Here is a 15342-nt window from a genome sequence, read left to right as displayed (position 1 = left end):
CAAAGACCTAGATGTCGCACCTCACAGTCTTTTGAGTCACAGTCAGCATAATGTTATTAGGATTGAATGCCTGACCTAATGATAATAATAATAATAATAATAATAATAATAATAATAATGATAATAATAATAATAATAATGATAATAATGGATTGGATTTATATAGCGCTTTTCAAGGCACCCAAAGCGCTTTACAATACCACTATTCAATGAGATAGTCTGACTTTCGAGTTCAGCCATTTTGTTCATTTTAACCTGTATTATAGTTGAATCAGTTCTGTGATTGCTGCTAGTTATATGGTTAGTAATATTAGTTATATCCTATTTTAGTATTGTACATTTTGTTAGAGACACCTCTTCAGCTGCTTGTTAATGCAGTTGAAGAGGTGTAGCCTTTTTTCCTGTCTCCTTCTAATCTCCCAACTAGTCATGGCAGATGCCTGCCCTCCCCGTGCCTGGTTCTTCTGGAGGTTTCTTCCTGTTAAAAAGGAGTTTTCCTTCCCGCTGTCGCCAAAGTGCTTGCTTATACGAGTCAGATGTAGTTGGGGTTCCTTTTTAATAGTTTAGGGTCTTTAACTTACAATATAAAGTAACTTTTGCACCATTTGCAAAAAATTAATTGAATTGAATTAATGCCAGTATCTGAGTGGACAATCACATGGCAGCAACTCAGTGCATTTAAGCATGTAGACATGATCACGATAAACTGCTGAAGTTTAAACCGAGCATCACAATGAGGAAGAAAGATGACTTAAGCGAACGTGCCGTAGTTTTGGTACCAGACGGGCTGTTCTGGCTATTTCAGAAACTGCTGATCTACTGGGATTTTCCCACGCAACCATCTCTGGAGTTTACAGAGAATGTTCCAAATAAGCGAAAATAGCGACAGTGAGCGGCACTTCTCTGGCAAAAATGTCTTGTTTATGCCAGAGGTCAGAGGAAAGAGGCCAGACTGTTTCAAGATGACAGGAAGGCAACAGTAGCTCAAATGAGTGTTAGTTACAACTAAGGTGTGCAGAAAAGCATTTCTGTAAGCACAACACATTGATTCTTGAAGCAGATGAGCTGCTGCAGCAGAAGACCACACCAGATGCCTCGCCTGTCATTTAATAACAGGAAGCTGAGGCTACAGTTCACGCCGAAATTGTAGAAAATAAAATTTTAGTCTGATGTGTCTCTTATGTTGTGTTGCCACATTGGGGCGGTGGGGTCAGAATTTAGTGTGAAGAACATGAAAGCGCGGATGAACTGTGCCTTGTGTAGTGTAATGGGGTGAGGGATATCTTCTTGGCCCTTTAGCACCAACTGAGCATACTTGAGTATTGTTGCGGACAGTTTCCATCCCTTCATGACCACAGTGTACCCATCTTCTTATGGTTGTTTCCAGTAGATCACATGTTTCAAAGCTCAATAATCTCACAAATCATTTCTTGAACATAACAATGAGTTCACTGTAGTCAAATGGCCTCCATAGTCACCAGATCTCCATCCAATAGCATGTTTGGAATGTGGTGGAATGAGAGATTCACATTGTGGATGTGCAGCCGACAAATCTGCAGCAACCTCTGTGTGATGCTATCATGCCAGTATGGACCAAAATTTCTCAGGAATGTATCCAACACTTGTTAAATCTGTCCTGTAGAATAGCAGATAGCTATTGCTATCTTCTATCTGGATAGCTTAAATCAGCGGTCTCGAACTCCAAACCTCAAGGGCCGGTGTCCTGCAGGTTTTAGATGTGTCCTTGATCCAACACAGCTGATTTAAATGGCTAAATTAGCTCCTCAACGTGTCTTGAAGTTTTCCAGAGGCCTGGTAACGAACTAATAATTTGATTCAGGTGTGTTGACCCAGGGTGAGATCTAAAATCTGCAGGACACTGGCCCTCGAGGCCTGGAGTTCTAGACCCCTTGCTTAAATGAAATTGACAAACAAATGTGCCTCTTTTGGACAGTATCACAGTAGGGAAGTTAGAGGAAATCTGGGAAACATTACATCCAAATAAAAGACAATGGGATAATAAATCTATTAATTATTAAATGCAATAAATGAAGTTTATTAAGTTAATTAATAATTAATATGCTATTAACTTAGGAACGTGAATATGAATACGTCAAAACAACTAATGCTACTCAGTCGTTTACAGTGTAGCATTTGATCGAAATTGCTTGCCCTGATGCTAAAAAGGAACACCATCCACAAGATGTAATAACATTGCTCTTTCTGGATCATCTTTTTCTATAGTTCTAGACTCTTTCCACACCACAGTCAAATTCCTACTCGGACCACTCATTCCACTTGTTCGGTGCACCCTCTTACATTTGCACATGCTCTCCTGCACATGTGCCTTTTTATCTGTGTCAAAACAGCTTGTCTTCAATTTGAGTGACGATTATATTGTTGTCTCCCAATTGATCACATTCCTGTCCTGATGCAACACTTGGTCATCACAAAATCTTGTTTTGAACTCTGCTGTTGGGTGTCTGGGTCAAACCTCAAGACCCAGATCTTTTACTAGTAGCGATTATTGCACATGCACAAAAACAAGTAGTAAAGATATGACAATCTGAGAGGAATCCAAAAAAATAAGCAGTAGTAGTAACTGAAATTAGGTAAGTTGTTTTCTTTTATAATAGGTAATTAGATAAGGGTTTTTTTTTCTTATGAAGAATTTGCAAGTTTTAAATTCTGCTTAAAAGTAATAAAGCTCCATCCTTAATATCTAACTTAAGTATTTGAGTGCTACTCTGTCACATATGGCATGGTTGCTTATTTAAAGTATAGTTGCAAAACCTAATATTCACACTCACTGACATCAATATTATAGTTTTTCAAATTAATCCTCAAGTTTATGGACTTTAATATCCTCCCAGCCTGATGTGCCTCTCATGCAGTGATTCCACAAAGAGAAAATATACAGTGGCAACAGTCTGTGTGTGTTTGTATGTTTGACCAGATGTGTGTTTGGAACATATAGTCACACAGATGAGGAGATGGAGGGATGGAAGGATGGGGGTAAGAGAGTTGGGAGAGAAGGGTTAGCTGTCATAGAGCATAGGCCCTGCCGCTGGGGACGTAATGGAAAAATCACTCAAGATTACCATGAAACACAGGAAATGCTCTCAATTGGGCCTGATTGCCGTGTGTGTGTGTATGTGTGTGTGTGTGTGTGTGTGTGTGTGTGTGTGTGTGTGTGTGTGTGTGTGTGTGTGTGCGTGCATGCGTGAGTGTGTGTGTGTGAACTCCAAATAGAGCCCCTGACAGTGTGAGCAGAGCAGCTCCTGTTTATTGGCACAACTTTTTGAGCATTATTGCAGCTCCTCTAAAAGAAACTACAGCTGTGAATTCCCTGCAGAAAGAAAATGACTTGATACTGATTTGGATACAATAAGATACAATCTTCTACAAAATTCCATCCCAGGAGATTCTATGAAGTAAAATTTCAGTTTTTCGTAATGCTTTATTCATTAGAAATGAATAAATAAATAAATAAAATAAATAATAGTTTGTATTTGAACATTTGAGTAAAAGCTCACCTGCTGCCTAAAGTAAGAATTTTGTTTATTGACCTCAGAGTTTGCAAAGGGATAATATCATAGATGTTGATTTTTGGATCCAGTGCACTGAATGCATATTATCAAACAGACGGAGGTACCTGAATACAAAAACGTTAATATTGAACCTTCATGTAGGTCCCTTTTTATCTTCCCTTTTTATTGAATCATCATTGGCGGCTTACATGTTGGTCCTGCTTTGTATTTCTGTCATTGGGCAGTGTGATATGGAGCAACCTTATTTCTAAAGATGTATACCTTTAAGTCGCAATGCAACTTAAATGTCTGCAAACACGTTTATATTTGCTTCAATACGGAGCTTTGGAGATTGGAGACATTAAACACAATCTCTGCGAGCTACCCTGAAGTGTCCGTTTGAGTAGCTGTAGTGTTTTGCACTTCTGTCTTGGCTTTATTCTTTTTTTTACTACCTTGCATGCACTGACCCCCTCCCCACCTTCCGCACCGTTTGATTCAATCGACTTTGAAGCTGCGAAACTCAAACAATTAGATTTGTATATCTCGTACACCCTGACCATCTACTGATGATACATTTTATCATTTGCTTTCATTGGACTTAATAAAAGACTGAAATACAAGCCATCGTACTTAAGCATTAACTGAATGTTAGACTCTGATACTGCAACTTTTGATCCTGAATCTTTATGACATAAGTTAATAATGCTTTATGGTTTTGATTATTGTGTTGTTTGAACACAACGAACATGTTTTTCAGACTTGATATTAAGGAGCACACTGTACGAATGAAACGAGCAAACCATAGCATTTATTAGTAAAGTAATAAAGACATGTTAATGTGAAATCTCTATTGAAAGTTGTTCCTGCAAATAAAAAACTAATACATTTATAGGCTGTACTGATCGTTAATCTTAATAAAGAAGTTGGTTCAAAGCCCAGAGACCTTTTTTATTTTTTCATTCCGATCCAGGCTGCCGTGCATCCATTGACTGTCATAACACCATAATCCTACCAATTATTAACAGAAAGACTTCATCACTTGTGATAATAGCAGTGAAGATTTTTGCAGAGAATCTAAGTTTGATGATGAAAACGGATTCTTAATCTACAGTATATTAATTAAAGACATAACTATACTCACAAAGATTATATAAATTTTGTCTGTTTTCTGGTTTGCAACATAGATTATTAGCTCTTGTTTACACCCACTTCTGAGCCCACAAAGCATTTTCACATTAATAAATATCATTCCATTAGTGCTGCTGAACACCTGCAGCCACTTAATATTGAATTTCCTGCACCGAGGTGATGTGTAATACAAAGATTAACGTCAGCGTGCCTTTAAATTCAATCAAAAATGCATTAAATTCATATGTGATTTTTGTACCTTTCCACAGGCAGCGCAGAATTAATGTGCAGGGAGTCGCCTTGGGGTGAGATATGCAAACAGGCAGCCGGGGGGGTCGCAGTTGTAATTTTTCATCTGGGAAAGTACAGAACAAGTGCTGCTCTTTGCTGTGCCAGTGTGCCTTTTGGCAAGGCACAGCGTCCAGCTCTTCAGCGGGACAAAACCATGGTTGTTCTGGGCAGCTCAGCTCGGATTGATGAGAGTTTAGGGTTTCCAGTGGATTTCAGAGAAATGAAAGCAAACATTCATCAACAACAAAAAGCACAAAAAAATTGATTTCTTGGCAGGCGAAGCTGAATGTTCTTTAATCACCGAATGAATGTGAAAACAGCGCAACATTAAACATCATCTTCTCGTGCACTACATTCCCCTCCTCAATTGAAAATCACTCCAACTTGAAAAAAAGCACGAAAACGTTCAGTATTTTTTGTGACCTGAGCCTGACTCCAAGTGTAACTGTTATGCAAAAACGTGGTCAAACCCAGCTGTCAGGCTTTGCTGCATCTAACATGTCACGCTAGTTTTCCCATTAGCATAGCATTCGCGGCTTAACTTTGCACGAGATCCAGATGCATCTCCTAACTGCTCGGACCTGTTAGATGACTGCGAAATACATCACATGACAAAAAATTATATAAGTGTAGTTATGAAATATAATGGACAGGAACCAGATAGACATTTTTAGCATATCTGAATTTTTCGTAGGGTTTTTTTTTTAACGCTCCGTCAGACAAAAACACGGTGGGACAGAAAAGAACAAACTTTTCAACAGCACGGGATTGTGCAACTCCCTTTTTTATTTTTGGAGCTTACAAAAACAGAACACTTGCATAAGCTCTCGACCTGAAGCACGCACGCTCCGTCTCCTTTTTGGCTTGTCAGGGCGACTGTATTTATGAAAACACCTCGGGCTGAATGGCTGCAGTGGCTGCATCGAGGACATGTTGACATTTTTGTAGCGATCAACCATCAAGCCCAGAGCGGCTGCATTCATGACCAACCTTGTCATCTTTCAACACTGCTGCTCTTATCTCTGTGACTCTCATTTTCTCTCTTTTGCCTTTACGTGCTTCTCCTGTTCAACCCTTAACTTTCTCTCTTTGCCCCCCGTCCTCCTGCCGTTCCCTGTATTATTTTTTCTTGTGACTATAAAACTGTGGCTATATCTTTGATTTCTCAAATATATACTCTTGTGTGAAATAAAGTGCATGATATAACTGTAGCTTTAACTAACATGTTTGCTTTCCGAGTCATTGCAAACAAATATTTTCTTCCCCTGTTCCTGAAAAGCTTTTACTATGCCTATATTTGACTCATCTTTCTGAATATGGAAACACGCTGTAGCTATACAACACAGATGTCTGTCATTATTTATCCGTACAACCTCTCCGCTCTGCAGAGACTTGAAGCTGGACAATATACTGTTGGATGATGAGGGTCACTGTAAGCTGGCAGACTTTGGGATGTGCAAGGAAGGAATTCTCAATGGAGTCACCACCACCACCTTCTGTGGGACACCGGACTACATAGCACCTGAGGTAACCCCAGAAACACTCAAACAATGCATAAACAGAGCAACAGACATAACATCTTCTTAACACTTGAGTTTGTCACTTGAGTATTAAACACTAAGCTGTGATTAGACAGGTATTTTTATAACCAAGCACGCCATCCCTGACAGTTTATTAAGATAGACTAAATAGGGGGACCAATGCTCGTCTTCATAAACTGTATATAAAAGCAATTTGGGCTTGAGAGGAGTATTTCTGTTTTTTTTTTTTAGATCCTCCAGGAGCTGGATTATGGTCCTTCAGTGGACTGGTGGGCGCTAGGGGTGCTGATGTACGAGATGATGGCAGGACAGCCACCGTTTGAGGCCGATAACGAAGACGACCTGTTTGAGTCCATCCTCCACGATGACGTGCTCTATCCGGTCTGGCTCAGCAAGGAGGCCGTGTCCATTCTAAGAGCGGTCAGTTAGTTGTGGCACTGTGTTGTTTGCGCTGTTGTCGACATCCAGCAAATGAGTTATTTAAGTAGTTTCGTACAGATTAAATAGAAACAGTTCACCTACACCAAGGGTGTCCAACTCCAGGCTTCGAGAGTCGGTGTGCTGCAGGTTTTAGATGTGTCCTTGATCCAACACAGCTGATTTAAATGACTAAATTACCTCTTCAACATGTCTTGAAGTTCTCCAGAAGCCTGGTAATGAACTGATCATTTGATTCAGGTATGTTGACCCAGGGTGAGATCTAAAACCTGCAGGACACCGGCCCTCGAGGCCTGGAGTTGGACACTCCTGACTTACGCAGTCTGCTATGTGGATAATGCGGCGTCCAGACTTTGGGGATTATTCTGAAGATTCTGAACCAATTTTAGATTCCACAAAGACAGAAAGAAATGGTTTCCACATATCATGATAATTCCAGTGGTGACATTTTTGGATATTTAGTAAGAACACAAATTAACATAATCAAATCACCCTTTTTACTACTGTCTTCTGAGTCTTTCATGATTTTTCTTGTGTTTTTCCTTATGCTACATAAGATATATAATTAGATCTTGTGTATATCTTATATAATTCTTACTTTTTGTTTGTTTTAGCACTAAAACTTTCACTTTATAAAGGATTCAAGTAGAGTGTATCACAATTGTCCTCGTGTTTCCCTGCTTTTGTCTCTTTTTCACATGTGAGTGAGGATGCTGCTTTTTTCTCAGTGTCATTTGTTGATCCATGTTTCCTGTTCCTCCACTAAAGCAACATAAGATAATTCCCTCTCTATTACTTTTGTCTCTGTGTGTTACTGGTTGTGTGTGCAGCACCACTTGTCCATTTGTGTATTTGTTCATCCAGTTTTTCCATCACAAGCTTTGCGTTTACCTTGGCTGTGGGTACAGTTTGACTGCAAAGCCTTGTGGGAAAGTGTGTGTTTATGTTGGACAGTGTCTTGGACTCTGACCGGTCACTTGACCGGTGCTATGGGCTCTGATTGGACATGTCATCCAGCTGAAGGACTTCAAGTCACATGAACAGCTTGTGCGCTACTGCCCCACTAGTTTTTAATTAACATACATGCGAAATATCCTGAAGGCATTTTAATAAAAAGCAATGGCTCTTATGTATCGTTTATACGAATAAGCAACTAATAGTCCCAGAATTTCCCCTTTTCTGCTTGAAAATATGGTGATTCTTCACATGCTGTTTTAGAAACCTTTGGATCTGAACCCATCCTGAGCCCTTTTTTTGCCTTTATACGTAAAAGATTGCATTAGAAAAAGAGCAAACTGTAATGCCAAAAATTAATTTCAGGTAGGAACACAATATTAGAAGAAGATTATTTCCATCAGTGGTAATTTATATTTGGTAGTGTGTTCTGGGGAGCAGCAGCAAGACCCTGAAGAGTCAGAAAAAAATGAAAGATTTTTAATTTTACTTTCTGTTCTGAAACAAAACTTTGTCTTTTTTAGATGTTTGGTGTTTTTGGCCTTATTGTGCGAATCTTCCTCTGACTCAGTCTGAGATCTCTGAAAATGATACCTGTTAATTGCTTCTTACAAGACTAGAATCAGGAAATGAAATAGAAATGAATAGTGAAACAGACTTAAAACCCTGTCTTAGTTTTTTCTTTCCTTCACAAAGACATTCTTGTTCAGCAGTGAATCTCCCTCTTTAAATCATATCCTTTAAAATGTTCTCACTCTTTTTCTTTTCGTCTTTGTTTCTCCTCTTTCTCTCTGGCACTTGTCAGTTTATGACTAAGAGCCCTAACAAGCGTCTGGGCTGCGTGATGGCTCAGGGTCTGGAGGAGGCCATTAAACTCCACCCGTTCTTTAGAGAGATTGACTGGACGCTGCTGGAGCAGAGGAAGATCAGACCACCGTTCAAACCTCGCATCGTGAGTACACACACGCTAAGTAACTAAGCAACTGTGGGGGAAAGCATCTGTAGACTGTTTGCAGAGGATGATGCAAAAATGTGAAGATTATTACTATTCTGTTCAAAGGTAGAGAGAAGAAGTTAAAGTTAAGCCTTTGTTGCAAAAATGCAATTTCTTTGAATGACCAAACACTGATCTTACTTGTTGAAGACTGCTGACACTGCTGCACACCCAGTTACTTCATGTCCAAAGGCTAAATCCACCAAAAGAAGACCTTATCTCTTCTTCCTTTCCTTCCAGAAAACCAAAAGGGACGTCAATAACTTTGACCAGGACTTCACCCGTGAGGAACCCGTTCTGACGCCTGTTGAAGAGAGCATCATCAAGCAGATCAACCAAGACGAGTTCAAAGGATTCTCCTATTTTGGCGATGAGACCAAAGCCTAGACACGTACATGCCGATGTGTAACATTAACCACAAACACCACACCACACCTGAAAAACTTTCAAAGACACCGTATTTAAAGAAACACGGCCTCCTGAGCTGTTCCAGGTTCTGACCACTCCAGGAAATATACTAGACCATTTGTATTACTCATTATGGTTTCTGTGCTCTTGTCGTTTGTCCATTTGTGCATATCCCATGGACCTCAAGCAGCATGCAAGTTCAGGTCAGTTACTGTAAGAAATGACCCGATGCTCCTTCGGCTGGTTCGGATGTGTTGTAAAAGCAGGCAGCGCGGCGGACAAAACCAAACTGAAGTAGATACAAAGGCAAGGTCATGTTCTCTGTGTGTGAGAGTGAGAGAGAAATAAGATCATGTGTGTACAAGTGTGCATGCATGTGTTGTTGCACACCTCTTCTAGAGAGAGAGTCGTTTCTTTACATGATGTGCTGCGTCCTGTGTCTCAGTGTTTAAACAGTGTTTTTCCTTCCTACGTGTATGTAAATGAAAAAAAAAATCATTGAACCAATGATTGTATTTAAACAAGAAATATCTTGAAAACTGTTTTATTCGTTATGGAAAGAAGTGTGGAAAGGAGGTGTGAGAAATCAGAGATTTTTCTGACGTTAAAAGTTTAGTCTCAGTATTCGTCAGTGCGTCATTACCTTAAATAATAACTCGAGAAGAGGCATCACTGGAGTGACACTTTGGCATTTTAAATTTGAGTTTAGCATTATGTCAGTAGTTCTGCTGTGCTCCGTTACTAACTTTCTTTTAGCTTCTCAACATCGACATTCCAGTTCCTCGTTAAAAAATACAAACAAAAACAAATGGTACTACTGTAGCTTACTACTGGGAGTGTCCATTATGGGGATGAGGTTTGCTTACAGTGTTAACAAGCTGTTTTGCATATAACACGATACTTGACACGGAGACACTAGTCTAGTAAAGCCAAATAACAAGCTGGAACAAGCTGAATCGGAAACGTCCGAGGTGCCCTTTAAAAACACGATTCATTTTAGCTGAAGTGCTTGTTACTGACTCTCTCGATGCACCTTGTGGAGCGAAATCTTCCTGGGTCAGCTCCTTAAACACCTTTTTGACCAGTTTATCCTTGAAATGCCTTGTGTGCGCGCGTGTGTGTACAGTAACTGTGTTACCAGTGAATGTACTGGACCTACTGTCTCTAACATGACAAACCAAACCCCCGTGATTCCACAGGAAAGTCGAGGATCGTACACAGAGGAGAATGTGTTCAACTGAATGTATTTGCTCTGCAGTGTGTGTGTGTGTGTGTGTGTGTGTGTGTGTGTGTGTGTGTGTGTGTGTGTGTGTGTGTGTGTGTGTGTGTGTGTGTGTGTGTGTGTGTGTACATACGAGGAGAGCCCGTTTTCCCATCAAGTTGTACTTTTTTTTTTAAATTTGATACATTTCTTTTGGTTTTTGTTGAGTAGTTTTTACTGGATTGTCTTGTTCTTTTTGTGTTTTTAGAAATCTTTAAATTTCATGTTGTAGATTTCAGTGAAACTCACGTGATCAGACCCTCCTCTTCCTCCCCTCTCTTGTACGGCCTAAACATGGAAGTAAAATAAGCTTCAAATAAGGAAGAAATTGGACCGATTTTGCTCCATGTTGCAGGTTGATACCTTTATAGGGAGCTGAAAAGAATCCAGAAATGTTAAAGAAAACTCCATGTGCAATACTCTGAAATAGGAGTTTTGGGGGGTTTTCTATCTTTTTTGCTCTTTTTTCTTCCGTTGTTCCTGCATTTGAAGAGAAGTACAGTAGGTTCAGCTCACAGAGAGAAGTGACAAGTATTCACCACGTTCTCTCAGAAACCATCAAATAAGCATTTCAGCACCATTTCTCTCACATTCATATGTAATTGCCACACACTGATGAAAGATATTTGCCAAAAATTAATATTGTCAAGAGCAGCCAGCGCAGAAAGTAGCGTGCTATTATAAGAAAAACAATGGCTACACTTTAAAGTAGATTGAAGCTTTGAAATCTGCCTTCAGATCCTATAAAAAATAATCATTTATGTAAACATATCAATAAGTGCCCCTGAGGGCATATTTAACAGAAATTATGATGATAAGGGCACTAATAAACACAAACATGACTGTAAGTTTACTGGGAGCCTATTTAATAGACTAATACCTAAAGCGTATGTGCTCTTTAATTTCCTTGTACTTTTTCAGAAAGAACTGTGTAAATAATGGTCACAGTTCCCAAATAGCTAAACAGGAAGTAGTCTCTGTACCGCGATGGGCTCATGCACCACTAGTTGGAGCAAATCTAAACTCTCCTTGATGCTCAAACACAAGTGCACGTTTCATGTTGAGCTGCTATGTGAGTAAATGTGCAAACTTCAAATTCAATTTTAAGGAAATGTGCAACACTGGAGTGCTTGGAGGTCACAGCAGTTGGTATTCTTAACCTGTCCCATGCAGGTTGTGGACATCAACACCTTTCTTAACTCGTCATGGTGACCATTTAGTTTGGTCATTTGTAGTTTTAATTCTTACTTAGAATGATTCTTACAAAACAAATAAATGACAAAATTAATCGAACGGTGTGAGGGATGCTGGGCTGTTACCTTAAAGCCTGTCTGACAGGGGCAGCCTCCACCCATATGTGTGACACCCCATCACGAAGAGGCAACAACAGCTCCAGTAGGAGAGGACATAGACCAACACGGTAGCCACAAGGGAGACAACACCCCGGTTCTGTGCTGAGAAATCCTTGGTTATCTGGGGGCAGAAGCAGTTGCAGGTAATCTGTTAAAATATCTGGAACATGTTAGATCTTCTTGACAGATCATGGGGCACACAGCCTCAGAGCAGGAAGGTCCCAGGTTCAAATCCACCATCTGGCTATGGCTTTTCTGGGTGGAGTTTGCATGTTCTTCCTGCATCTGCATGGGTTCGCTCCAGGTACTTCTTCCAACCGTCCAAAGACATGCAGATAGTAGATGTTAGGTGAACTGGTGATTCTAAATTGGCCGTAGGTGTGGATGTCTACGTGTTAGCCCTGTCCAAAATGCCAATTTCATCCTATGGCAGCTGGGATAGGCTCCAGCTCGCCTTGACCCTGAATTGGATGGATGATGCTGGCCAAAGACTTTGATTTTGAATTAGACAAGGACAAAACTACTGCACTGGCACTGATGGGTTGCATTTAATTTACAACTCACAAAATAACAACTTAAAATCAATAACAGCTGATTATCATGTTTTTGTATTTGTTGAAACAAACAGAAAGAAAATGCAGTTACAATTAAAATCCGATTCATCTCCACGTTTTAGCTGCCTAACCTCAAGATATCACCCTGAAATTACAGGGATACACGATGAGTGTTTTTCAGACACGCCATTCTCAGATCTGAAGATTTTGAGTGCTGTGTGTAAAAAAGCATTATGATTGGAGCAAGACTGGTCCCGGTAATACACCAGAGCTGCTTGTGTCCACTGAGCACAATACTTCCACCAGACATGTAGCAGCACATTTCAGAAGTATCTCAGAAGCTACTTTTGGTCCCTTTAAGGTAGCACAGAGTAGAGGAAGAAGGCAGGGTGTCAGGGATGTTAACGGCATAGAATAAATGTTCAATTTCCAAAATGATTCCCCATCCATTCCCATAAAGCCTCTGCTTACGAAGTGCTCAAACATTTCAAGGGTGATACTGCATTTTTTGGACCGGTACCAGCGCCAGTCAGTTAAAGCTGAACAAACTGTGTGATGACAGCATTTATAAATGTCATCAAGCATCTTTTATGCTTTTTCTTTTTATTGTGTAAAAGAAAGAAATCTGACAACATACAGCTGTGATTGGCTAATATCAGCCAAAAGATGACAACATAAGACCGTTACTGCGAAACTGGTTTCAAATCGTGCTAAAACAGTTACATATGTGGTAATTTGTGGGAGTTGTGATCTAATTTTATTCACATGCAGATAACATTTAAATGAGCTTTCATTAAAGTCCAAGAATAGCACAACAAGCAGCACCGTTCATGTAGCAGTAAAACCCATGCTGTAGCAGCAGTTTAAAGAGCTGAAGATGCGTTACTGTAAATACAGCGGATCTATCGATTAACGTTGTCCAACTTTTCTTCTTCTCTCGTGTCTCCTGTTGCTTTAGTCTTTCATTTGAAAAAAAAAAAGTCAAACTATTTGTCCCACTACAACTAGAAAGGGATGCCTAGTCCTCCATGTTAAATGCCAAATGCCATTTCCAACAAAAACATCCTTCATGTAGGAAGCTCATCTTCACTCGTTGTCACATCAGCGATGGAGGCGGTTGGAGATAAATGTAAAACAAGGAGGCACGATGTTGATTTCAAACAGTGGATACAGTATTATGATGCATACAGTGTCAAACGTTCATCTTCCCGCAGAGTGTTACTGTATGTTTATGCGGTTTGTTCGCAGTCCCTGTATTTGTGAAGCTCTGTCTGTACATTTTGTTCATTGATGAATTATTTCCATGCCCTTCATGTGTGTTTATGTTGATTTTTTCTTTTCGCCCTTTTGCGCTACGTGCCAAATGTACTGTATTTTAAAAGGATGTGAAGGTGTATTTTAATTTTTTTGAAATGAATTAAATATCATGATGTCAAAGAGAGACGGCTGTTTGTTTGGTGTATCATTTCAGCTCCTATGATTTTTAATGCTCACTTTGCACTGATTTCAGATGTGTCAAAAAAAACAGATGAAAATATGTTTTATAATTTGCTCCCCATATTACATCACAGTGAGCAAAAAGCAGAAGCTACTGTATGTGTATCTTTTCCATCTGAAATATTTGAGATGTTGACTCAGGAGGACAATGTTAAACACACAAAGCATGTGTTTCTGAACAATGCGGTGCAACCTGCTCTTAAAACGACAGCTCATCTTTGATGTTTCGCTGAGAATAGCAACAATAGCTGTGACGCAGGCTGTTTATTGCTGTCTACTTTGGTTTTTAGTTGTACACCTTACATATCATAATTAGAAAAAGTGAATATTTAAAGCCAGCTCTTGGTCTGTTCTGCAGGTGCTTACACATAAACACAAATTGATACAGTTGTGTTACATCTACACCTGACAACCTGCAGCATAGATAGAAATCTGTTTTCTAGTTCAGCGGACAATGCCAGTAAATGATTCCCAAACGGCAACCGCCAGAAAAGTGCAAATGGTGAACTTGTATGGACTTTAATGGTAAAAATTTTCATGATAAGAGATTCAATATAGAAAATCTAAGTTTTACGTAAAACCCAGAACAAGATTTCCATTTTAACTGAGGCTAAAAGCAGGGCAGCAGGCTGTTTTCATTATTCTATTAAAGAATGAGTGGAAGAAATGAGTTTGGATGAATATACTTTCCATGTTTTTGACATTTTTTGAACGTTCTGGAGCGTCGCCGATGGAAACACTGCTGTGAAGACTGACAGCAGATCAGTGATAAGAAAGGCAAAGAGAAGACGACACGCGAGGCTGCTTCTCGTGCACGGGCCTCGGGACTGACTCCTGTCCTACTTAATCCAACTTAAAACTCTAGTAAAAACATTTAGTACATTTTATACTTTTCAAGTTAACTAAGACCACAGGTCATTCAATGACGTTAGGCTGACGTTGCATGCCGCGGCATTTTAATCTGACACAAGACACTGAGAATGTCAAGAATTCCATGGTTGGAAGTTGGAACCATGGAATGTGTATATATATGTGTGTGTGTGTGTGTGTGTGTGTGTGTGTGTGTGTGTGTGTGTGTGTGTGTGTGTGTGTGTGTGTGTGTGTGTGTAAATAAACGTATATAAATTTGGAAACTGGAAATTGTCGTTGGCGTCTGTATTAAAACTAACCGCCAAAGTAACTCAAAAGTAATTTAACAGGTTGTGTAACAGTACTTACAGTACTACAAACTACAACACTATAGATTTTGGTTGTATTGTGCAATGGTGACATTAGTGTGTTTCAAACAACAGATTGTAGATGTATCATAGTCATGACACACCTATGACATGCAGACTATGACCATGACATCACTCACTGGTTTTGAATTCCACATTTTAAAGTTTCAACAA

At 39.6% G+C, this 15342-nt stretch overlaps 1 protein-coding gene across 1 annotated transcript in view; it reads left to right on the top strand.

The window, feature by feature from the left end:
- Positions 1-13895, top strand: part of LOC113035504 (protein kinase C epsilon type-like) — a 93742-nt gene extending 79847 nt beyond the window's left edge. The window contains exons 12-15 of the mRNA XM_026191113.2: positions 6341-6479; positions 6725-6913; positions 8691-8837; positions 9120-13895. Coding sequence (XP_026046898.1) covers positions 6341-6479; positions 6725-6913; positions 8691-8837; positions 9120-9266 — 622 coding nt within the window. The 3' untranslated portion in view covers positions 9267-13895. The remainder of the gene's footprint in view (positions 1-6340; positions 6480-6724; positions 6914-8690; positions 8838-9119) is intronic.
- The last annotated feature ends 1447 nt before the right edge of the window (positions 13896-15342 follow it).

This window comes from Astatotilapia calliptera, chromosome 13 (genome assembly GCF_964374335.1).
Source record: "Astatotilapia calliptera chromosome 13, fAstCal68.1, whole genome shotgun sequence".
Taxonomy (NCBI): Eukaryota; Metazoa; Chordata; class Actinopteri; order Cichliformes; family Cichlidae; genus Astatotilapia; species Astatotilapia calliptera.
This window is presented reverse-complemented; position numbering and strand designations above follow the sequence as displayed.